General features: G+C 52.0%; 1 protein-coding gene across 2 annotated transcripts in view; it reads right to left on the reverse strand.

Annotated features, from left to right (window-relative positions):
* The window catches only part of LOC142257999 (NACHT, LRR and PYD domains-containing protein 12-like), a 429738-nt gene that overhangs the window by 307334 nt on the left and 102198 nt on the right, over positions 1-20206 (reverse strand). For both annotated transcript variants that reach the window (XM_075330377.1, XM_075330378.1), the window contains exons 3-4: positions 7964-8124; positions 7546-7717 (exon numbers count right to left, since the gene is read on the reverse strand). In XM_075330377.1, the coding sequence (XP_075186492.1) occupies positions 7546-7717; positions 7964-8124 (333 nt within the window). The remainder of the gene's footprint in view (positions 1-7545; positions 7718-7963; positions 8125-20206) is intronic.

The raw sequence follows: 20206 nt of genomic DNA on the forward strand, positions 1-20206 counted from the left end.
GTAGATCTTGAATGACATCTGTGTTGGGGAATTTGCCTGAATCATTATTACAAGACACCATTCAAAATTCCTTATATGGACATTGTATGACCTCTTGCTACAGCCTATGGATACTCTATTATCTCTTTTTGATAACTTATTAATGATATTAACATTTTTTGTACTGTCACTTTAAAATCATGTATACTCTTTTGATTTATGCTTTATCTATTGGAGCAATGCTGCAAGGGGTTAATATATTTCATGCTCAGCCTTTATGATCCGCTGTGCGCCTGTATCCCACCAGGCCCCCTCCTGGTGTGTTTCCCTCGGCATCTCTATGGAGCACGCTGAGCGTCTGCGTTCCTATGGTTACCCGTGGGGGTTGGATGACTTACTTGATGGCCGGGGGCTGTGTATGGGGCGGCGGCTGTGCGATGCGCATGTGCCAATACACGGCCACAATTGGCTGAACGGTTCTGGCAGGTCCTGCAATCTTTGACCAATGCGGTCATGTGACCGCTGATTTAAGGTCCTACACAGGATGAGAGAAGTAAATCTTCCCTGAAAAAGCAACATACCCACACGAAACGCACGTTGGAGGGTCTTTCTTCAGTGGTGGGCACCTTAACTATACAGTAGGGTACTTTTCGGATGGGTAAGCTGACAATGAGCCTTTTTATGTTTAATAATTGTCCAGTGTGACTTAGTTATATATCCGCACAGGGCACGAGGATTCCTCCCGGCGGCCGGAGACGCTCCCGAAGGTGGGTAAGGAGGGCTCCGCTGCCCCGGAGGGTCCCCGAGGGGGCTCCTAGATCTCGTTGTCCCCACGCCGGGGGAGTAGCGTTCCGGTGGTCGCGCCCGCCGAGCGCGCGTCACAGGTACGGGCGTAGGAGCAGGAGCCATAACTGCTCCAGCCCCACAGACTGCCTCCAGCTGCTCCCGCAGCGCGTCCACTCCGATGGCCTCAGAGGCCCCCCACACAAGATCTAACAGCGCAGCTAGCTCAGCCATAACCGGTCAGGGATGCAGCAGCACAGGAGGACACGCTGTCTGTAGGACAAAAGGGGCAGTGACCTCTGCACTGACCCCTTTATACCCAGCACAACACCCCTCCCATAACATATCCCTCACCCAATCCCTTTTCCGACAACCCCACCAATCAAGTAACCCCCACGTACACCTCTGAACTAACACTTAACTCTTTCCTACCCTAACCCTCCCGATCGTCATGGGGCCTGTTCGCCCCTATGGGGCTCACTGCCCATCTTTAATGGTTTAAAGTATTTTTTAAAAGATGTATATTAAAAACGGCAGCGCTCAGGCACTAAATAAGGGAATTATGTGGAGCTGCAGTAGGTCAAAGGAGGGTTGCGTGCAAAACACCCTCTAGATACAAACTAAAGAATAAATAACAAAGACCACTGCGCTACCCACATGGGCATGTAGTTGGAGAAGCTTATAAAAGTGAATCAAGAGGCTCCTAGTGACTTTAACCAAAATATGATGATCTGTATATATACACAGTATGTGCAAAAAGGTCAGATAAATTAAAAGTCAGATTAAATAAAAATGTGAGCAACAATATTCAAAATCAGCAAAATAATTAAATACCTGAAATGGTGAATCTGTGGATGCCTTGTTGACAGGTATGGTGGTTTAATTAGTATACCAGTAGGGCAGCTGATAATGGTTTTGAGAAATAAAGTTCAATAATTTAAGGAATTTTGGGGTCAATTTTTAGGGGTGTTGCAGGGGTTGTCGGCTGAGAAAGTAGGTCGGAGCGGGCCTGGGTCTCCGGCGGGGGCTTGGGTGGGCCCCCTGGTTGGTGTTCCGCCGGTGGTGCCGGCGCGCGAGATGGAAGTACAGGGAGCTGTGTCGGCGGTTGTGGTGGGACAGGCGGACGGCGTAGCGCCTTGGGCGGAGGCGAATAAGGACGTGGAAAAAGAGAAGGAAAAAGAGGACGAGGTTGTGTCGTTGGACGATAGGGCACGGAGTGAAGTTTATGTGTGTTTTGAAAGTCCGTTAGGGGTACATTTGAAAAAGGAAGTGAGGGAAAAGATATGGAAAGGGGAGTATGTGGAAATTTTTTCCCTGCTCCCCTTGGAAAAGTTTAAATTGGACAAAGTGAAGCCAAGTGACTCCAAGAAGGAAAAGGAAGATGAGGAGAAGAGGCGGTATAGGTTGATACCAAGAACTTTTACTAACTGGCTACAGGCATTTGCGGCCAGTGTGATTGGGGAAAAGGAGCCGGAGCATTGCTCCGCCCTTTTCGGTTACATGGATTCCATAGGGGAGGCGTACAGAGTGTACGGTGGTTTAGGGTGACTGAGATATGACGAGCAGTTCCGGCAATGGAAGGCTCTGCGGCCTGGCATCCGGTGGGACCACAAGGATATTTCCTTGTGGATGCAATTAATGACGGCTCCGGCTCAGCCCTTTCGTGGGGTTGCCGGGAGCCCGGGTGCGAGTGGCGGATCCCCGACTGGCCAGAGAAAAGGTGCCTGTTGGCAATTTAATGAAGGGCAATGTAAGTTTGGGGCGTCGTGTCGGTTTAAACACGAGTGTTCCGGTTGTGGAGGTTCCCACTCTTTCGCCAGGTGTTTCAAAAAAGGGAAAGGAAAGGCAGGAGAGTTGTCTGGTAAAGGGAGGATGCAAGTGAGGGTAGAGGTGATGCTTCCCTATTTAAATAGATATCCGGATGTTCGGGCGGCGGAGCTGTTGGCGAAAGGTTTTACTGAGGGTTTTTCGGATTCCGTTTGAATCTGAAGCGCCGGTGTTTCGCCCTGGTAACTTGAGGTCCGCAAAAGAACATCCAGGGGTGGTGAGGGAAAAGCTGCAAAAGGAGGTAGAGTTGGGGAGGATGGCCGGCCCGTTTAAGGACCCGCCGTTCTCCAACTTAAGGATTTCGCCACTGGGGGTGGTACCCAAGAAGGAGCCAAATAAATTTCGGCCCAATCATCATTTGTCTTATCCGGCAGGGTTGTCAGTAAATGATGGGATCTCACCTGAGTTGTCAGCGGTCTGTTATGTATCGTTTGACAAGGCATTAGAGTTAGTGCGGGTAGTTGGGCAAGGGGTCCTGATGGCGAAGGCGGACGTGGAAGCAGCTTTTCGTTTACTTCCTGTGCACCCAGGGAGTCTTCATCTCCTAGGGTGCATGTGGGATGGGGAATACTATGTGGATCGGTGCCTGCCCATGGGTTGTTCCATTTCGTGCGCTTATTTTGAAGCGTTTAGTTCTTTTGTGGAATGGGTAGTCAGAGATGTGGCGGGTGTTCACTCAGTGATACACTATTTGGATGATTTCTTTTGCGTTGGCCCGGCGGGCTCCTCGGTTTGTTCCTTGTTGTTATTTACGTTAGAGCGGATAGCGGGAAGCCTGGGTATTCCGCTGGCTCAGGAAAAAACGGAAGGGCCGGTGACATCTCTGTGTTTCCTGGGCATTGAAATTGATACAGTGGCTATGGAATGCCGATTGCCAGAGGGCAAGCTGCGGGATTTGAAGGCGGCAGTGCAGTTGTTGTACCGGGCTAAGAAGGTGCGGTTGCGGGATTTGCAGTCAGTGCTCGGAAAATTGAATTTCGCCTGTCGCATTATGCCGATGGGGCGAATATTTAATAGGCGATTGGCGAGCGCGACGGTGGGGGTGACAGCTCCGAATCATTTTGTCAGAGTGACAAAGTTGATGAAAGGAGATTTGCTGGTGTGGGATGCGTTTCTCGACCGTTACAATGGACGGACGTTATGGATGAGCAAGGTTTTGTCAAATAGCCAGCTGGAATTGTTTACGGACGCGGCAGGGGCCTCAGGTTTTGAGGCAATCTTTCAGACGCACTGGTGTGTGGGCAAATGGCCACGGCATTGGGTGGAAATGAGGTTGGTAAAGAATTTGGCGCTGCTGGAACTTTTTTTCCCATCATAGTGGCAGTGGAGTTGTGGGAACCCGAATTTGCAGGCAAGAAGCTGTGCATGCATTGTGATAACATGGCGGTGGTGCATTCAATCAATTCCTTGTCGGCAAAATCGCCCCCGGTTGTGGGGTATTTGAGACATTTGGTGTTGCGTTGCTTAGAGCTAAACATTTGTGTGGTGGCGCGGCATGTGCCTGGGGTGCAGAATGAGGTGGCTGATGCACTGTCTCGGTTTCAGTTCCGCAGGTTCAGGAATCTGGTGCCAGGAGCGGACAAGGATGGAGAACTATGCCCAGAATGGCTGTGGGATCTGGCGTCGGTGTAGCATTTGAGGGAATCAGGAGATTGGTGGCTGAGGCTACTTGGTGCCGATACCAGGCTGTGTGGCAGGAATTGGAGGAAGTGGATTTTATGGAGCATGGTTATTCAGGCCGAGTGCTGGGGGTTTTGCATTGATTAGCAGGGATTTTTCAGCAGGTCGGTCTGTTTCGGTGATAGGTTACAAGTTGGCGGCGTTGGCCTTCTTGTTTAAACTGCAATTTTGGATTTTCTGGTGCGGCAGGTGATGAAGGGCTTTCGGAAGGGGGCGCGGTCGCGAGACAGGAGACGGCCAATTGCGTTGCCTTTGTTGGTTCGTTTGGTGGGGTGTTTGGGGGATATATGCTCTTCCGCTTATGAACGAGCCTTGTTTACGGTTGCCTTTGTATTGGCATTCTTTGGGGCTTTTTGCATCGGAGAATTGGTTTGCCCGGCCAGGCATGCAGTAGGCGGACTGTTGTTGGAGGATGTTATGCTTGGGAGGGTTAGAGTTGAGTGCCGGCTGCGTTTTTCAAAGACGGATCAAATAGGTCGCGGACGTCTGGTGGTATTGTTTGAATTGCCAGGGCATCACCTATGCCCAGTGGTTCAGGTGACGGAGTTTTTGAAGGTGCGGGGTGGCTACCCCGTTGTTTTCCTTAAGCATGTGGACGGATCCGCTTTATCGCGATTCCAGTTTATCGCAGTGCTGAAGTTGGCTTTAGTACGGGCGGGGGAGGAACCAAGGGATTACGGGTCCCACTCCTTTAGGATTGGAGCAGCGACCGAAGCGGCTAGGTGGGGGCTTGGTGAGGATTGGTGAGGATTGGATCCGGTGGATTGGGAGATGGGAATCTTCCAGGTTTCGTTTGTATATTAGGCCACACCTGGTTAGGTGATGGTTGGTGACAGGGTTAATTGATTGAGTTAGTGTTTGGTGGGCAGTTTTTCTTGTGCAAGTGTTGTTGTATTCATGGTCTTTATATTTTGTAGGTCCATGCCTCGTGTGGATTCTCGGGCACTCCTTTGTGTTTTGGGGAGCTTTGCGGGCGGATGTTCGTCGGGACGGTCGACAGCTCGGAGTGGCGATGTCGTAAGCCCGTGTGAAATGGCTCGGAATCCGGGGCATGACTTGGGGTAGAGTTCGCCCTGAAGTGGCGTATTATAGTCGTATGGACCGGGAACCTGATGTTCTGATTCTGCATGTGGGGGGTAATGACCTTGGAGTGAGGGCGGCGAGAGAATTAAAAAGGGATATTAAGTTGGACTTGCTTCATTTGTGGAGGGCGTTCCCTGGCATCGTGATTGTGTGGTCCGATATCATAGCCCGGACGCAGTGGCGTTTTGCGAGGTCGGTGGATCGGATCAACAGGGCCTGGGTAAAATTGAATCGAGCGATTGGCAGGTTCGTAGCGCGGAATGGAGGTTTGGTGGTTCGTCATAGGGAGTTGGAGGAGTCCACCGAGCAGTATTTGAGGCGAGATGGGGTCCATCTCACGGATATAGGTTTGGATTTGTGGATGTTAGGTTTGAGGGATGGATTGGAACAAGCATTGGGGGTGTGGAGGGCCCGGGCCAAGAAAGGGGTCACTTGGCCGTTCTGTGGCGGGGTGATAGGTCCGTTCAGAGAGGTTTGGTGTACCGACCATAGGTTGGTTGGTATGAAGCCACTCAGGGGGAGTGGCTTCGATGGGATGGGAACTTGTGGGCAGAGGTCCTGCAGGTTCTGGGGAGGGGTAATTAACGATGGAACGTTAATTACCCCACACCTCGGGTCGGTTGGTCACGGCCGAGGTGGTCCCCTGGGCCGGTTGGAGGTTACGGCCGGGGGATAGGAATGATGGTTGCCCTCTCGGATGGACCTATCAGGTGTCATTTTTGTGGAGAATATGTATATATGTACAGGTTCAGTTGTTAATGGGGTGGCATGTTGAGCCATGAGTTTGGTACATATATATTGTTTAATAAAGCTGTGGCCATTCGGCAATAAAGTCGTTGTCTGTGTCGTTATTTTAAGTATAGTGGTAAGGGAAAGTTTGTCATTGGAGACCCGCTTATCCCTATAGATACGTCATGACAATTTTTATTTTTTTTTCAAATCAGATGCATACATATATAAGTTATAGAAAAAATGGCTGACATATGTGACGCCCTGGGCAAGCCAGGGGTCACAGGTCATTGCACCAACACACCCTACACCCCAGTTAGGCACATCAAAGCTACACAAAATCCTTGTTGCCGTCCTCCAGAGGCTGATGTTCACACCAGGGGGTGGGCCAGGCGGTTGGCTCCGCCCACCGAGGAGTTCACAGCTCTGGAGGCGGGAAAAACCAGCAGAACAGTTAGGGAAGTAAAGGAGTAAACAGCTAAGATGAGCTAAGGAAGTGAAAGTGGTGAAGTGAAGGAAGTAAAGTGGTAAAGGAGGAAAGTAAGAACGGTGACAGTAAGAAAGCCTGAAGTGAGTCCAGCTGAGTGCAGGACAGGGTCAGCAAGGTCAGCAACGGCGGGGACTGTCTGGAGGGGTGACCGTTTGGAAGTTCCTGGAAGGACCGCGGACGGGTGGTGACCCGGCGGTCTGGAGCAGCGTACCAAAGGACAGTCAGCACCAGGGCAGGGGCCTCTCGGACCCCGGCAAGGCTAGGAGTCGCCATCATTTGCCAAATCAGTCAGTGAAGGGGACGTAGATCCCCCAACAACCAAGTCCCGATTGAAGGCAACAGCCCAACCATTATAGTAGAAACACCGCCACCGCCAGGGCACCAGTTTCTCAGGGCCAGCGCCTGCGGGCAAAGAGTAGAGCTCCTCCGGTCCAGCTTGAAGCCGGGGAGCGGGTTACCGGTGGGAACCCATCGCTACCAACACAGAAACAAAGGTGCAAGGAAAAGGGACATCACCGTCACCTATTGGGAGAGCAAGTGCAGCCGTCCGGGGGAACCGTCTATCCAGCCGTGTGGTTTACCGTAAAACTGTGTCAACGTCTCAGGCTGAGTGAGTACCACAGTGCCGCAAGGCACAGCGCTGCCCCCGCGTCCCTGCGCCCACCAGGCCCTGCATCTCCCATCCCATCACCGTACCCCGGGATCACCAACCCCTACCCACGGAGGGGCAACACAACAACTAGCTGCTCCCCCCACCATCACTCCCGGGATCCCCATATAGAGCAGCGGTGGTGAAATCACCACAACCGTGGGTGGCGTCACGGACAATATCCCAACACCCAAATCCCCTTTCACTCCGGCCCACCGCTCGAGCCACCACTGAGCAGCAGCCGCCGGACCCGAGCAGAGGGGTGAGCGTAGTGTGCTGACACCCTCCTTCCCGCCCGCGACACATATATCATACACAATGTTACCTCTGTGATGTAGATCATCCAGTACAGCGTTCAAGCCGGAGGAATCATGACTTTTGCGTAACTTAAAGAGACTGACCCACAATCTAATCACCGCGTCTCTTCCTCCATAATAAATATCCTGTAGTAAAGTCCGGGCCAAGCTTTTTCTGTCATTTTCTAGAGCCTTGTATTTCTAGGACACAAGAAAGATCAAACATAAGGAAACATAATAGTGAAGGGTTAACACAGTTATTCCATGTCGGGCTTCTCTATAACGTGTTGGTCCAGAGAAAGATAAATATATAGAACAGTCAGATGAAATTCCTTCCTGAATCGCTAAAACTCAATTTTCTTAGAGACAGCAGGATGGAGACATGGACTAAATTCCTCCTATAACACAGCGAGCACTTGTATACAGCACCGGCCATTCTTCTCTCACCTCAACATTAGGCATATTTTGGGACTTCAGCTTAGTGAGAAGTGATTGAGGGCTCAGGTTTGGTACAATGTACATCAGATCATCCTGGAAATACTCATATATCATCCTCACTTCATGGTCTTCAAACTGAAAAAGCTGCCGGAGAAACTCCATATCATCATCTAGGAGACACAAGAATGAAAATCCCCATAAACTTGCAGAAGACAGACAGCATTTTATGTAGATAAATTGTTAAAAAAAAAAACTGCTGCTGAATGAAGAAGATCGGCATAGTAATAACTATGGAGACACGAGGGTCAGTGGGTAATCTCACCTGCTGCCCTCATTGTCTTCAGAAAGACCGCAGGGACCTGGGCTCTTCCCACTGAGCATCTGCACTCCTTCCTCGTAGGCAAAACACTACTCAGACAACACAGGGTGAGGGAACCCCACGGAATCCCCCACTTTGGTAAGACTTTATGGCGTTACCAACAGGCAAAAACATATCATACATTTCCTGTCACGTTAGGTATGGGGAAGTACCAAGCGAGCGGTGAAAGGGAAGAGGACCCCTGAGTCTAGGGAAGATGGTGATGAGGAGTCGGACCCCTGACCAAACCAAACTCTGGTCCCTGGGGTCCCTCACCACCCTAGATATGTTTCAAACTTATGCGCCAATCCAGATACCTGACCATTGGTATTCCTAGTGCTGGATGACAAATAGGGAACGGGTGGGATGAGCTCTTCATCAGCTCCAGTAAACGCTAAAGAAAAACACAAGGGGACACGGGGGGAACAAAAGCATGAACTACTTATCCACAGATGACACAGGCAGTAGTTCAGCAATGATACTACAGATGAGAGGAAGCTACCTGCTTGCAACCAGAGCTAGAATATACTGAATAATATCAGCACCAGTCCAAAGAAGATGGGAGTATTTAAACAACAAGAGAATGCTGATGGGTGGAAAGAGGGCTCCGCTGGATCCAAAAGGGGAGAGATGAACCTCCAGCAGGAAAGCTACCTATTACAATGAATACTGACAGCAGGAACAATAGAAAGTCAGGAAGTATTTTGCGCAGCCAAATGCTGTGACCTTCTATGGTGAGAAACCATATCACTGTCTGTCACCCGTGACACACCCGAGACATTCCCAGCAAGAACACATGATAGTACAAGCCACAGACTCTCACCCTTTGGCTGGCTCATCAGGGAATAGAGTTCTCATGATTTGGTGGCTTCCAAAAACAACTATTCCAACCAGCAACAACCTGCTTTTGGTGGGCATCCACTGAAAGGAGATGAAGGCCAGCTTAGGCAGCTGCGTGAGTGTGACGCCCCAGGGGTGCCAATCCTGTTCAGGGACGCCACAGGGCTTGTACAATATGGCAAACAGGTAATGTCAGTTTATTTTTTATAGGTCGTGATGCCACTCACTGCTTGCGGTCAGGGATGTGGTTGACCACCGCTGCAGGTTTTACGAGCGTCTGGGGCTGATGGGGTCTGAAGCCAGATGATGTAGCCTCCCGTGAGTGAGGCAGGCCCCAGGGGCTCGAGTGAGCAGGATAGCGGGTCTCGGAATAACACAAGCTGAGTCCAAAAAGTCTTTCAACTGGTTTTTACTCACTCCAGATGTCGTGGTGAGCTGACCCGGGCGTTGCTGTGATGAACCAGGTAGGACCAGGACTCCTTCGGGCCAGTCTGAGGGTAACCTGTTAGCTCACCTTCCTAGCACTCTGTGTTCGAATAACCCCCTGACGTGGAGTACCATGGGGGTCTATCCAGGGAGTCGCTACTGCCTTTTCTCCCCTGTTTTTGGCCCGTTTGCCGGCAGTGTGGACCAAGTGAGATGGCTCCAGGCTCTGTCCCCTTAAGTGTCCCTGCGTTGCTGCTGAGGCTCGGACTCTGTGTGGTTCGTGAGGTACCTGTAGTTCCCCTCACCGGCAGGTTTATCAGGTCGTTAAACTCGAGTCTGCTCTTGGGACCTGTACCCCGTACGTGCCTAGTCACCGGCAACTCCGTACTGGCTGACCAGGTGACCGTTCTCCCTCGCTAACCGTTACTACCTCGTGCGGGGTATGACTAGTGGCTGCGCGCGTATCTACCTGGCGACCGCCGCTTACCACCACCAGACTGGCTCTCTCTCTCCTTTCCTGACAACCTCTGCACTCTAGCTCCCAGCCCCTCCGCTACACCCCTTGATAAGATTTGAAGGCCAGCCCCCTCCGGAGACTGCCCAAGGGTCCCATCTAATGGTGTGGGAGAACTGGTTACTATGTGTCTGTGCGTACACACCTCGTTCTGGCCCTTAGGATTACCTGGAAGTACTGTCCCAGCATGGGTGCAGTACTCAGTGACGCCTGACCGGGTCAGGGGCGCCACATTCCCCCTTAGTTATCGACAGCACGTCCTCGGGCTGCAAAGATAAGAAACAAAACACAAGTTTTCCCACACAGGAGAGATATTTACATATAAACATGCCAGGTACCATACCACCACCACCCACGAGTCTTTAACCCAAGACCCGAATACGGAGTGATCACCAAACCTTTTGGTGACCTGGTCTCGGTCTGCTCTGCCGTAAACCATTCCGGCGACAGTTCTACTTGTCCTGGTGGCGTAGGGTAGGCCCCATAAACAGGCCTACCTGCTTCGTCTCTTTGTGCTGGAGAGCAGGCCCCATAAACAGGCCTGCCCCCTTGGTGGTGCAGAGCCATGCCCCATCAACACGCACACTCTGGGGTTGGTACCACTGGGGTATCTATGTACACTTCGAGAGTTTGTGGCTATAGCTAGTTCATAGCCTATGGAACATGTAAAGTGCACATAACCTGGTGCTAAGAATATTTGAAGAGTTCACGCAAAACTCCTTGCAGGCACATTTTACTTAAACATTACTTTAACTTTTCTATAAACATTTTAAACTATACTTTTTCTATATTCTAAACAATTTAAATTGACTTCCGCCTTCCAAGGTTAGTGCTTGATACTTCCGTGCACTGACCCTTGGAGGTCGTGTCATGAGCGTCCCCTGCCTGTGGTGACAATGGGGACTTGGTGGAAGCGGTGGGGGTGGAGCTCACTGAGGTCCCCCTTGGACATGGCACCACATCCAAAGCGAACCAGCCTCTCTCCCCCATATGCCGCGTAAACTCCACCACGTCCCCCATGTACAGGTCACTGCCAGGGTGACCTAACTGCAAGTGGGATTGAACGTCCCGCCGGGACACAAAAATCCCCTCTTTTACCCCTACTTCCACAATGAAACCCCACCCCTTACGGCAATTGAACTCCTCCACTACTCCCAGATGGAGGGGACCTAGAGTCCGGGATCCGGCCCGCCGCAGGGACTGCTTTTCTTGCAGGTCCCAGGCCTCCAACTGCTCACTCCCAGAGATGGGCTCCACAAGGGGGCATGGGTGACTGGCTCTCACCCGTCGTCGCTCTGTTTGGGCTTACAATGTTGAGATGGCCCTGGGGTGGGCCTCCTTCTGCAGCGACATCACCTGGTCATCAGCGGACCACCAGGTGAGTGGCGCGCTCTGCATCTCTTCCTCCCTGCTTGAGTTGACTGTGACCTGGTTAAGTTGGGTAGGTGATGGGGTGGCGGTTGCCACTGGCTGCAGGACCTGTTCTCCGTCACTGGCGGAGGGTGCTGTGACCTCTTCCGGTCGGCGGGGGGACAGCAGCGCGGCCTTGGCTTTATCATGGTCTCCCTTTCTTACAGAGGGCACTGCGACCTCTTCCAGTCAGGTACTTGGCAGCTCTGGGGTCGAGCCTTTGGCAGCCGGGCAAGACGGTGGCAGAACTTCAGGGTCCCTCTCCAGCGGAGAGGGTGGTGCGACCGTTTCAGGTCTGGTAAGCGGCAGCTCGAAGACCGGGCCTTTAGCAGCCAGGTGAGCAGAGGACATGGCACCTGGACCCCTCTCCAGCGGAGAGGGTGCTGCGACCACTTCAGGTCGGGACGGCGTGGGCGTCGCACCGGCTTCCGATGGTAGTGCCGACGGGATCAGCATACCAGGTAAGGAAGGGGCAGCATCAGACTCACCCGGAGTCGGGCCGGAGACATCCAGTGGCGGGGTCTCTGTCACTGGTGATGGTTTGGGCTGAGCATGGGCGGCACCTCCAGGCGGGCCCCGCTGCACGGACAGCCGCAGATTTCGGATCGCCACAAGCATTCTGCTTCTCCAGGCGGCTACTTCCAGTTTCCGCTGCTCCTCCATGCGGTCAGCAATCCTCTAAACCTCCGCTTCTAGCTCCTCCGCCGTCATGGGCCTTGACCAGCCCTGCTCTCTCTGATCACCTGTCGACGCCATCTTGCTCCTTCCCTCGCTCATCAGCTTCTTCTCTGGCTTTGGCCTTAGATTCGTTTCTCCTCCCACAGGGCTGGGCATCCCAGCAGTCCGGGGACAGATCAGCCCCCATCTCCTCCTTTATGGGCGGTTACTTCGTCTGCGCGGACTGCAGTCTGTTCAATTGCGCGCTTTCAACGGTGGCAAAATGGTGGCAGTTCAAATTTTTCAATTGGACCGCCGAGACATACTGTCACCCGTCTGAACGGCTCTAGTCCATAATCCTGTTCGTGATGCCAAAAAGATGTAATGCCCCAGGGGTGCCGATCCTGTTCAGGGATGCCACAGGGCTTGTACAATATGGCAAACAGGTAATGTCAGTTTTTTTTATAGGTCATGATGCCACTCACGGCTTGCGGTCAGGGATGTGGATGACCGCCGCTGCAGGTTTTACGAGCGTCTGAGGTTGATGGGGTCTGCAGCCAGATGATGTAGCCTCCCGTGAGTGAGGCCCAGGGGCTCGGGTGAGCAGGATAGCGGGTCTCAGAATAGCACAGGCTGAGTACAAAAAGTCTTTCAACTGGTTTTTACTCACTCCAGATGTTGTGGTGAGCTGACCCGGGCGTTGCTGTAATGAACCAGGTAGGACCATGGCTCCTTCGGGCCGGTCTGAGGGTAACCTGTTAGCTCGCCTTCCTAGCACTCTGTGTTCGAATAACCCCCTGACGTGGAGTACCATGGGGGTCTATCCAGGGAGTCGCTACTGCCTTTTCTCCCCTGTGTTTGGCCCGTTTGCCGGCAGTGTGGACCAAGTGAGATGGCTCCAGGCTCTGTCCCCTTATGGGTCCCTGCGTTGCTGCTGAGGCTCGGACTCTGTGTGGTTGGTGAGGTACCTGTAGTTCCCCTCACCGGCAGGTTTAGCAGGTCATTAAATTGGGAGTCTGCTCTAGGGACCTGTACCCCGTATGTGCCTAGTCACTGGCAACTCCATACTGACTGTCCAGGTGACTGTTCTCCCTCGCTAACCATTACAACCTCGTGCAGGGTCTGACTAGTGGCCGCGCGCGTATCTACCTGGCGACCACTGCTTACCACCACCAGACTGGCTCTCTCCCTCCTTTCCTGACAACCTCTGCACTCTAGCTCCCAGCCCCTCTGCTACACCCCTTGATAAGATTTGAAGGCCAGCCCCCTCCGGAGACTGCCCTAGGGTCCCATCTAATGGTGTGGGAGAACTGGTTGCTATGTGTCTGTGCCTACACACCTCGTTCTGACCCTTAGGATTACCTGGAAGAACTGTCCCAGCAAGGGTGCAGTACTCAGTGACGCCTGACCGGGTCAGGGACGCCACATGAGCATAGCAACATATGTAGCCAGACAACTGAAATGATCCAAACTGGATTCTCCAAGCTAATTTGTGGGCTCAGAGTTGAGCAGTGGAACAGTTCTGTGATCCTCCAGCTGGAAGCGTGGACCCTACGCTGAAGTCTTGTAGAATGATGATGATGGTGACAGGAGCAAGGCCTTTTTTTGTAATAAATTTTTTATTGGTATTTTTCAAACAATACTAACTACATGCTGTAACATTTCCTTTTACACACTTCTTTTGACATATTTATAGTAATTAACCCCTTCACGACCTTGGACGGAAAGATCCGTCATGTTGCCTGGTACTTAAAGACCCATGACGGATCTATCCATCATGGCGAAATCGCGGCACCGGAGCCCCGGTGACTGTGATCGGTTCACATAAACCGCAGATTCGTGAAGGAGGGGACCTGTGCCTGACCTCAGGAGGGGTGGTGCCTCCTCCCCGGACCTACGGAGGCTGTGATTGGTTCAGCGGCGTTCGTCAGCCAATCACAGCCACTGTAATGTTTCAACCATTGAAAGTGGCTGTAACATTGAAATCCAGCCATGGTCAGTGCAGCTGTAGCACTGGCCATTGGTTGGAGCTGGGTGACCTCAGCTGGGTCACCCTCCCCCAGCTCCAGCAGCTCTGATTGGAGAGACCGGCCTTGTGACCGATCTCTCCAATCACCGTGGTCCTGTTGCTGGTGACCGCCCCCCTTACCTTCACTTGTCGGTCCTGAGCATGCCAGTACAGTGAGTGTATACAGTGCAATGGCAGGGCGACAAGCTCCGGTCCCATGCTGTTATGTGACCGGAGCATGGGAACCGGAAATTGCCGCAGTGCCAATGTACTGTATCAAACCGGCGTAAAGCCTCCCGATCCGCCGCCGCCCTCCTCCATCTGCCACCACTCTCCCCGATCTGCTGCCCGCACCCCCACCTCTCACCCCCGTGATAGGCTGCCCGCCCCCTCCCCCTCACCCCCGTGATATGCTCCCCGCTCCCCCCACCTGTCACCCCCCGTGATGTGCGCTCCCTCACCTGTCACCCCTCGTGATGTGCGCTCCCTCACCTGTCACCTCCTGTGATGTGCGCTCCCTCACCTGTCACCCCCCGTGATGTGCGCTCCCTCACCTGTCACCCCCCGTGATGTGCACTCCCTCACCTGTCACCCCCCGTGATGTGCGCTCCCTCACCTGTCACCCCCCGTGATGTGCGCTCCCTCACCTGTCACCCCCCGTGATGTGCGCTCCCTCACCTGTCACCCCCCGTGATGTGCGCTCCCTCACCTGTCACCCCCCGTGATGTGCGCTCCCTCACCTGTCACCCCCCGTGATGTGCGCTCCCTCACCTGTCACCCCCCGTGATGTGCGCTCCCTCACCTGTCACCCCCCGTGATGTGCGCTCCCTCACCTCTCACCCCCGTGATGTGCGCTCCCTCACCTCTCACCCCCGTGATGTGCGCTCCCTCACCTGTCACCCCCGTGATCTGCGCTCCCTCACCTGTCACCCCCCGTGATCTGCGCTCCCTCACCTGTCACCCCCGTGATCTGCGCTCCCTCACCTGTCACCCCCGTGATCTGCTGTCCGCTCTCCCCCCAACTCTCACCCCCATGAACTGTGCTCTGCTCACCTGTCACCCCCGTGATTTGCTGCCCGCTCTCCGCTTACCTGTCACCCCCATGATCTGCGCTCCCTCTCCCACCTCTCACTCTCCCCAATCTGCTGCCTCCTTCATCTCCTGTGATCCTGCTGCCTAGATTCATCCTGTAAGGTAACTATCCCCAATCTCACCTCCCACTCCCACTCCCCTTCCCCCCCATCCTCCGCCGCTCCTGCATCCACTGCGCCCTATCCCAGCCGCCGCCTCACATTCACAGATGCTCCTTTTATATGCCGCTGTTCCCCCCATCTGTTGCCCCCCCATCTGCTGCCCCCCCCCCATCTGCTACCCCCATCTGCTGCCCCCCCATCTGCCACCCCCCAATCTGCTGCTGTTCTGATCCATCCTGTAAGTATTGTTCGTGGCTCTTTTCTAACTATCCCCAATCGCATCTCACACTCCCTCTCCCCCCCCCCCCCTTCCCCACCTGCATTCCGCCAAGTGCTGATCAGCTACATGATTGGCTGATCAGGTACGTAATTGTTGCTCGAGTTTTTGCTTTTTTTTGTGCACCCCAAATAACAAAAAAAAAAAAGAGAAAACTTGAACAATTAGGTACCTGATCAGCAATCGTCCTGCATTTCCATTTAGCTGAATCCTTATTAACTGTAAAGAAATTTTCATATTTGGCTATAAGGGTTGTGACGACATGGACTCTCATGGGTTAAAGTTTCTTAACATTCAGCCAGACGTATTGTTCTTCTGTGTAGTACCTCATGTTTGCTTAGCTATTGTTTCTCCAGACTCTTCCAGTAATCATTGTATTGTAGTTGTGTATTGCTAATGTAATTACCTTAGTAGTCATTGTCTAGTCTGTGCATTCCAGACTACATGTATACCCTCAGTCTTTCTGTGGACATCATTTGGATGAACATTGTCCATGCAGCTTGAGATTCATCCAATGGGAGAGGCGATCTTGTCCAACCAATCGATGAGGACGCAGTGTGTCCAGAGGGAGAGCTGTGGCTATAAGAGAGGACTTCTTTAAGCCACCAGGTTGATGAAGGTTGATGGATCCAGTCTAAGCTCTTAGGAGCTGACTAGAGGATCAGGATACCTTGTGGCTTCAATCTAGGGATTCCGGTTCCGGTTGAGACCATATCCACAGTCTAGGGATTTCGACTCCGGCTGCCAGGATTATATCATACCAGGACTACCTAAGGAGTACACTCAGGTTGGGACAGTTCAGTCACCTGCTATAGACTTTGCAGACCTCAGACAGCTTCCTAAATCTGGCATTATTCCTTTCTCGGTGGGTGCCCGCCAAAAGCGGGGTGCTGCTGGATTGGAGTAAATAGCCCTGGGACCTCTGAGGCATGGACATTCTAATCCCTGGTGAGCCAGCGGAAGGGTGAGACTCTGTTGCCTGTTACATTTGTGTTTTGCTAGTTATGTGTTATGTGCCGTTAATATTTTGGGGATCCAATAAAGTCTAATTATTGTGATTTCCTCACCCTGTGTTGTCTGAGTAGTGTTCCGCCCACGGTTAAGGAGGTCGTGCGTTCAGTTGGGATGAGCCCTGAGCCACACTGTCTTTCTAAAGGCGGTTGGCTCAGCAGACCAGAGCATCCACTGAGCCCTGTGTCTCCACAATTGGTGGCAGCAGTGGGATACTACTCAGCCTGGTTTACCCAGGAGAGCTGCAGAGGACTGGTGTTTGCGGACACCGTCCAGGGCTCAACAACCAGGGAGGCACATAAGCATACCCAGCAGGCTATAGGGGAGGCATTCAGGTTTTAGACGCTGCCATGTCCAACCCCACCAGCTCAGCCATGGGACAAGGACCAGAGAGGAGTTACGACCGCAGCAGTAAATGGATGCTACAGGATCTGTGCCAGAGGCGAAAGATTATCTACTGGAACGCTGAGACTCGGTCGGACTTGATCTAGAAGTTAGTCCGTTGGGATGCCCAGAATGATGCAGAGGACGATGAGGATCCCGCCGATATTGACCCAGAGGATTTAAACTATGTGCCACATCATGGATCTAGTGACAATTAGGAATCAACTTTGTCCAAAATGGCCCAAGCCACAGCGTTGTTGGATGCATTGGGGCCTAGATCCTCAAGAGAAGAGAGGGCTTGGGTTCTGGAATATGTTTATGGGATTCCAGCTGCCGTACTGCTAGCACCAGCCGCTCGAGAAGGATGGTCTCGCTACCCAGCAGAAGCTGCACCAAAACAAAGGACTACAAACAGGGCCAGTGACTTGCCCAATCTATGGCACTGTTATACATGTGGGCGCCATGGACATATAGATAAAGATTGTCTCCAAAACCGAGGCCGCATGCTTGGAGCCCATCTGCCAGCTCAGCCGGTCAAGAGCCAGGGACTATGAGACACTGGTTCCTCCATTACCCTGGTAAGCCCAGTTATTGTTTCCCCAGAAGACCCTTTACCAGATTCCAAATTATCCATTGCCCTGGTGCTCAGACATCCCTCTGGCATGTGTGCAGTTGGACCTAAGGACCGACCAGGGAGAGGTCGAGGTGGAGCTTGTGGACAGCCTCCCCACACCTGATATTTTGGGGACCAACCAGGAAGCGATCGATGTGGGACTTGTGAACAGCCTCCCCATACCTGTCATTGTGGAGACTGACCAGAGCAAGGCTGATGTGGAGCTTATGAACAGCATCCCCACTCCTGTTATTTTGGTGTCTGACCAGGAAGAGGTCCATATGGAGCTTTTGGACAGCCTCCCCACACCTGTTGTTTCGGGGACTAGCCAGGAGGAAGTTGAAGTGGGGTTCATAGATGGCCCCACCAAGCCTGATACGGATACCACTCAGAGGGAAGTGAAAGTGGGGCTTGGGGATTACCTGCTCACACCAGTCATTTTGGAGAATGACCTAGGACAAGGACTATCCAGTCAGTTTGAAGCAGCCATCATCCACTTCCAAGCCAAGCAGGACCCTGATGTGGATCTTTCTAACATCTTTTCCAAGGATAATTCACATTCCCAGTCTCCAGCATCCACTTCTGAGCCAAGAACCGGGAGTAAGCCTAACCACACTGTGGCTATTGACTGGGGAAGATTGATAGTAGAAATGTATGCAAGCCCAACTCATGGACCCCACCTTAGTGCTTGTCCGCAATATGGCTGTTCAACTTGGAGGAGGTAATCAGGGGGAGGTGTATAGATGCGAGCCCCTGTTGCTGACCTCACCATTAAAAAGGACAATGCCATCAAGAGGAGAAGGATGATCGGAAGCCTATCATGTCTGGCTAATATTAAGAAGGGGGAGGAATGTGACGACATGGACTCTCATGGGTTAAAGTTTCTTAACATTCAGCCAGACGTATTGTTCTTTTGTGTAGTACCTCATGTTTGCTTAGCTATTGTTTCTCCAGACTCTTCCAGTAATCATTGTATTGTATTGTAGTTGTGTATTGCTAATGTAATTACCTTAGTAGTCATTGTCTAGTCTGTGCATTCCAGACTACATGTATACCCTCAGTCTTTCTGTGGACATCATTTGGATGAACATTGTCCATGCAGCTTGAGATTCATCCAATGGGAGAGGCGATCTTGTCCAACCAATCGATGAGGACGCAGTGTGCCCAGAGGGAGGGCTGTGGCTATAAGAGAGGATGATGGAAGGCGCGAACCAACCTGTCCGCATGGATGTCAGAAGCCACAACCCAAGAGTTATCCTCCTGCCCATAACCCTTCCATTTCACAAGGTACTGAAGCTGACGCCTACTGCGACGGGAATCCAGAATTTTTTCAACCTCATACTTCAGATCCCCTTGTACCAAAACAGGGTCAGGAGGCGCTGCTGCAGGAACTGCTGGCTCCACATGTTTCTTCAACAAGGACTTATGGAAGACATTGTCAATCTTAAATGACACAGGCAGAGTCAAACGGAAAGATACAGGATTAATAATCTCCGAAATCTTATAAGGTCCAATAAATCTGGTCTTAAATTTAGGAGATGGAACTCTCATAGGAATATTTTTAGACGACAACCACACCATGTCCCCTACTTTAAACCGAGGACCAACAGTCCGACGCCGGTTGGCAAACTTTTGGGCAGTTTCTTGGGACTGAAACAATTTATCCACTACCTGCCCCCAAATCTGCTGCATTCTGTTGACCACCGAATCCACCCCCGGACAGTCAGACGCCTCAAGCTGCCCTGACAGGAACCTAGGGTGATACCCAAAATTGCAGAAAAAGGGGGACACCAATGTGGTAGAGCTAGCTCTATTGTTAAGGGCAAATTCAGCCAAAGGCAAAAACGAAACCCAGTCATCCTGATCCGCAGAAACAAAACACCGTAAATAGGTCTCCAGGGTCTGGTTAGCCCTTTCAGTCTGACCGTTGGTCTGAGGATGAAACGCCGAGGAGAAAGACAGCTGAACACCCAATTTGGAGCAAAAAATCCTACAAAACCTGGATACAAACTGCACCCCTCTGTCAGAAACAATGTTTTTGGGAATACCATGCAAACGAACAACATGTTGGAAAAACAAAGGCACCAACTCTGATGAAGACGGCAACTTAGATAGGGGAACCAAGTGGACCATCTTGGAGAATCTGTCACAGATCACCCAAATCACAGTCATTTTCTGAGAGACGGGAATCTCTGAAACAAAATCCATAGAGATGTGCGTCCAAGGTTTCTTTTTTACAGGCAAAGGCAATAATAGCCCACTAGAACGTGAACAACAAGGCTTGGACCTAGAACAAACTCCACACGACTGCACAAAACGACGGACATCTCGGGACAGGGAAGGTGTAATACTATTGTATGTACTGAGGATTTCGATTGCGTTAGGGCAATGACAACCAGAGACGAGTTCTTGGTGCACAGACGTCTTATAATATGTAACCACAATATGTACACAGAACAGAATATATACAGTAGAACATAAACACAGTAAATACCTGCCGGGTGCGGAGCAAAGGGGAATTCCCGGGACCGCGCACCGGACTCCCCCAGGGAGACCACCAG

This window comes from Anomaloglossus baeobatrachus, chromosome 12, assembly GCF_048569485.1.
Source record: "Anomaloglossus baeobatrachus isolate aAnoBae1 chromosome 12, aAnoBae1.hap1, whole genome shotgun sequence".
Taxonomy (NCBI): domain Eukaryota; kingdom Metazoa; phylum Chordata; class Amphibia; order Anura; family Aromobatidae; genus Anomaloglossus; species Anomaloglossus baeobatrachus.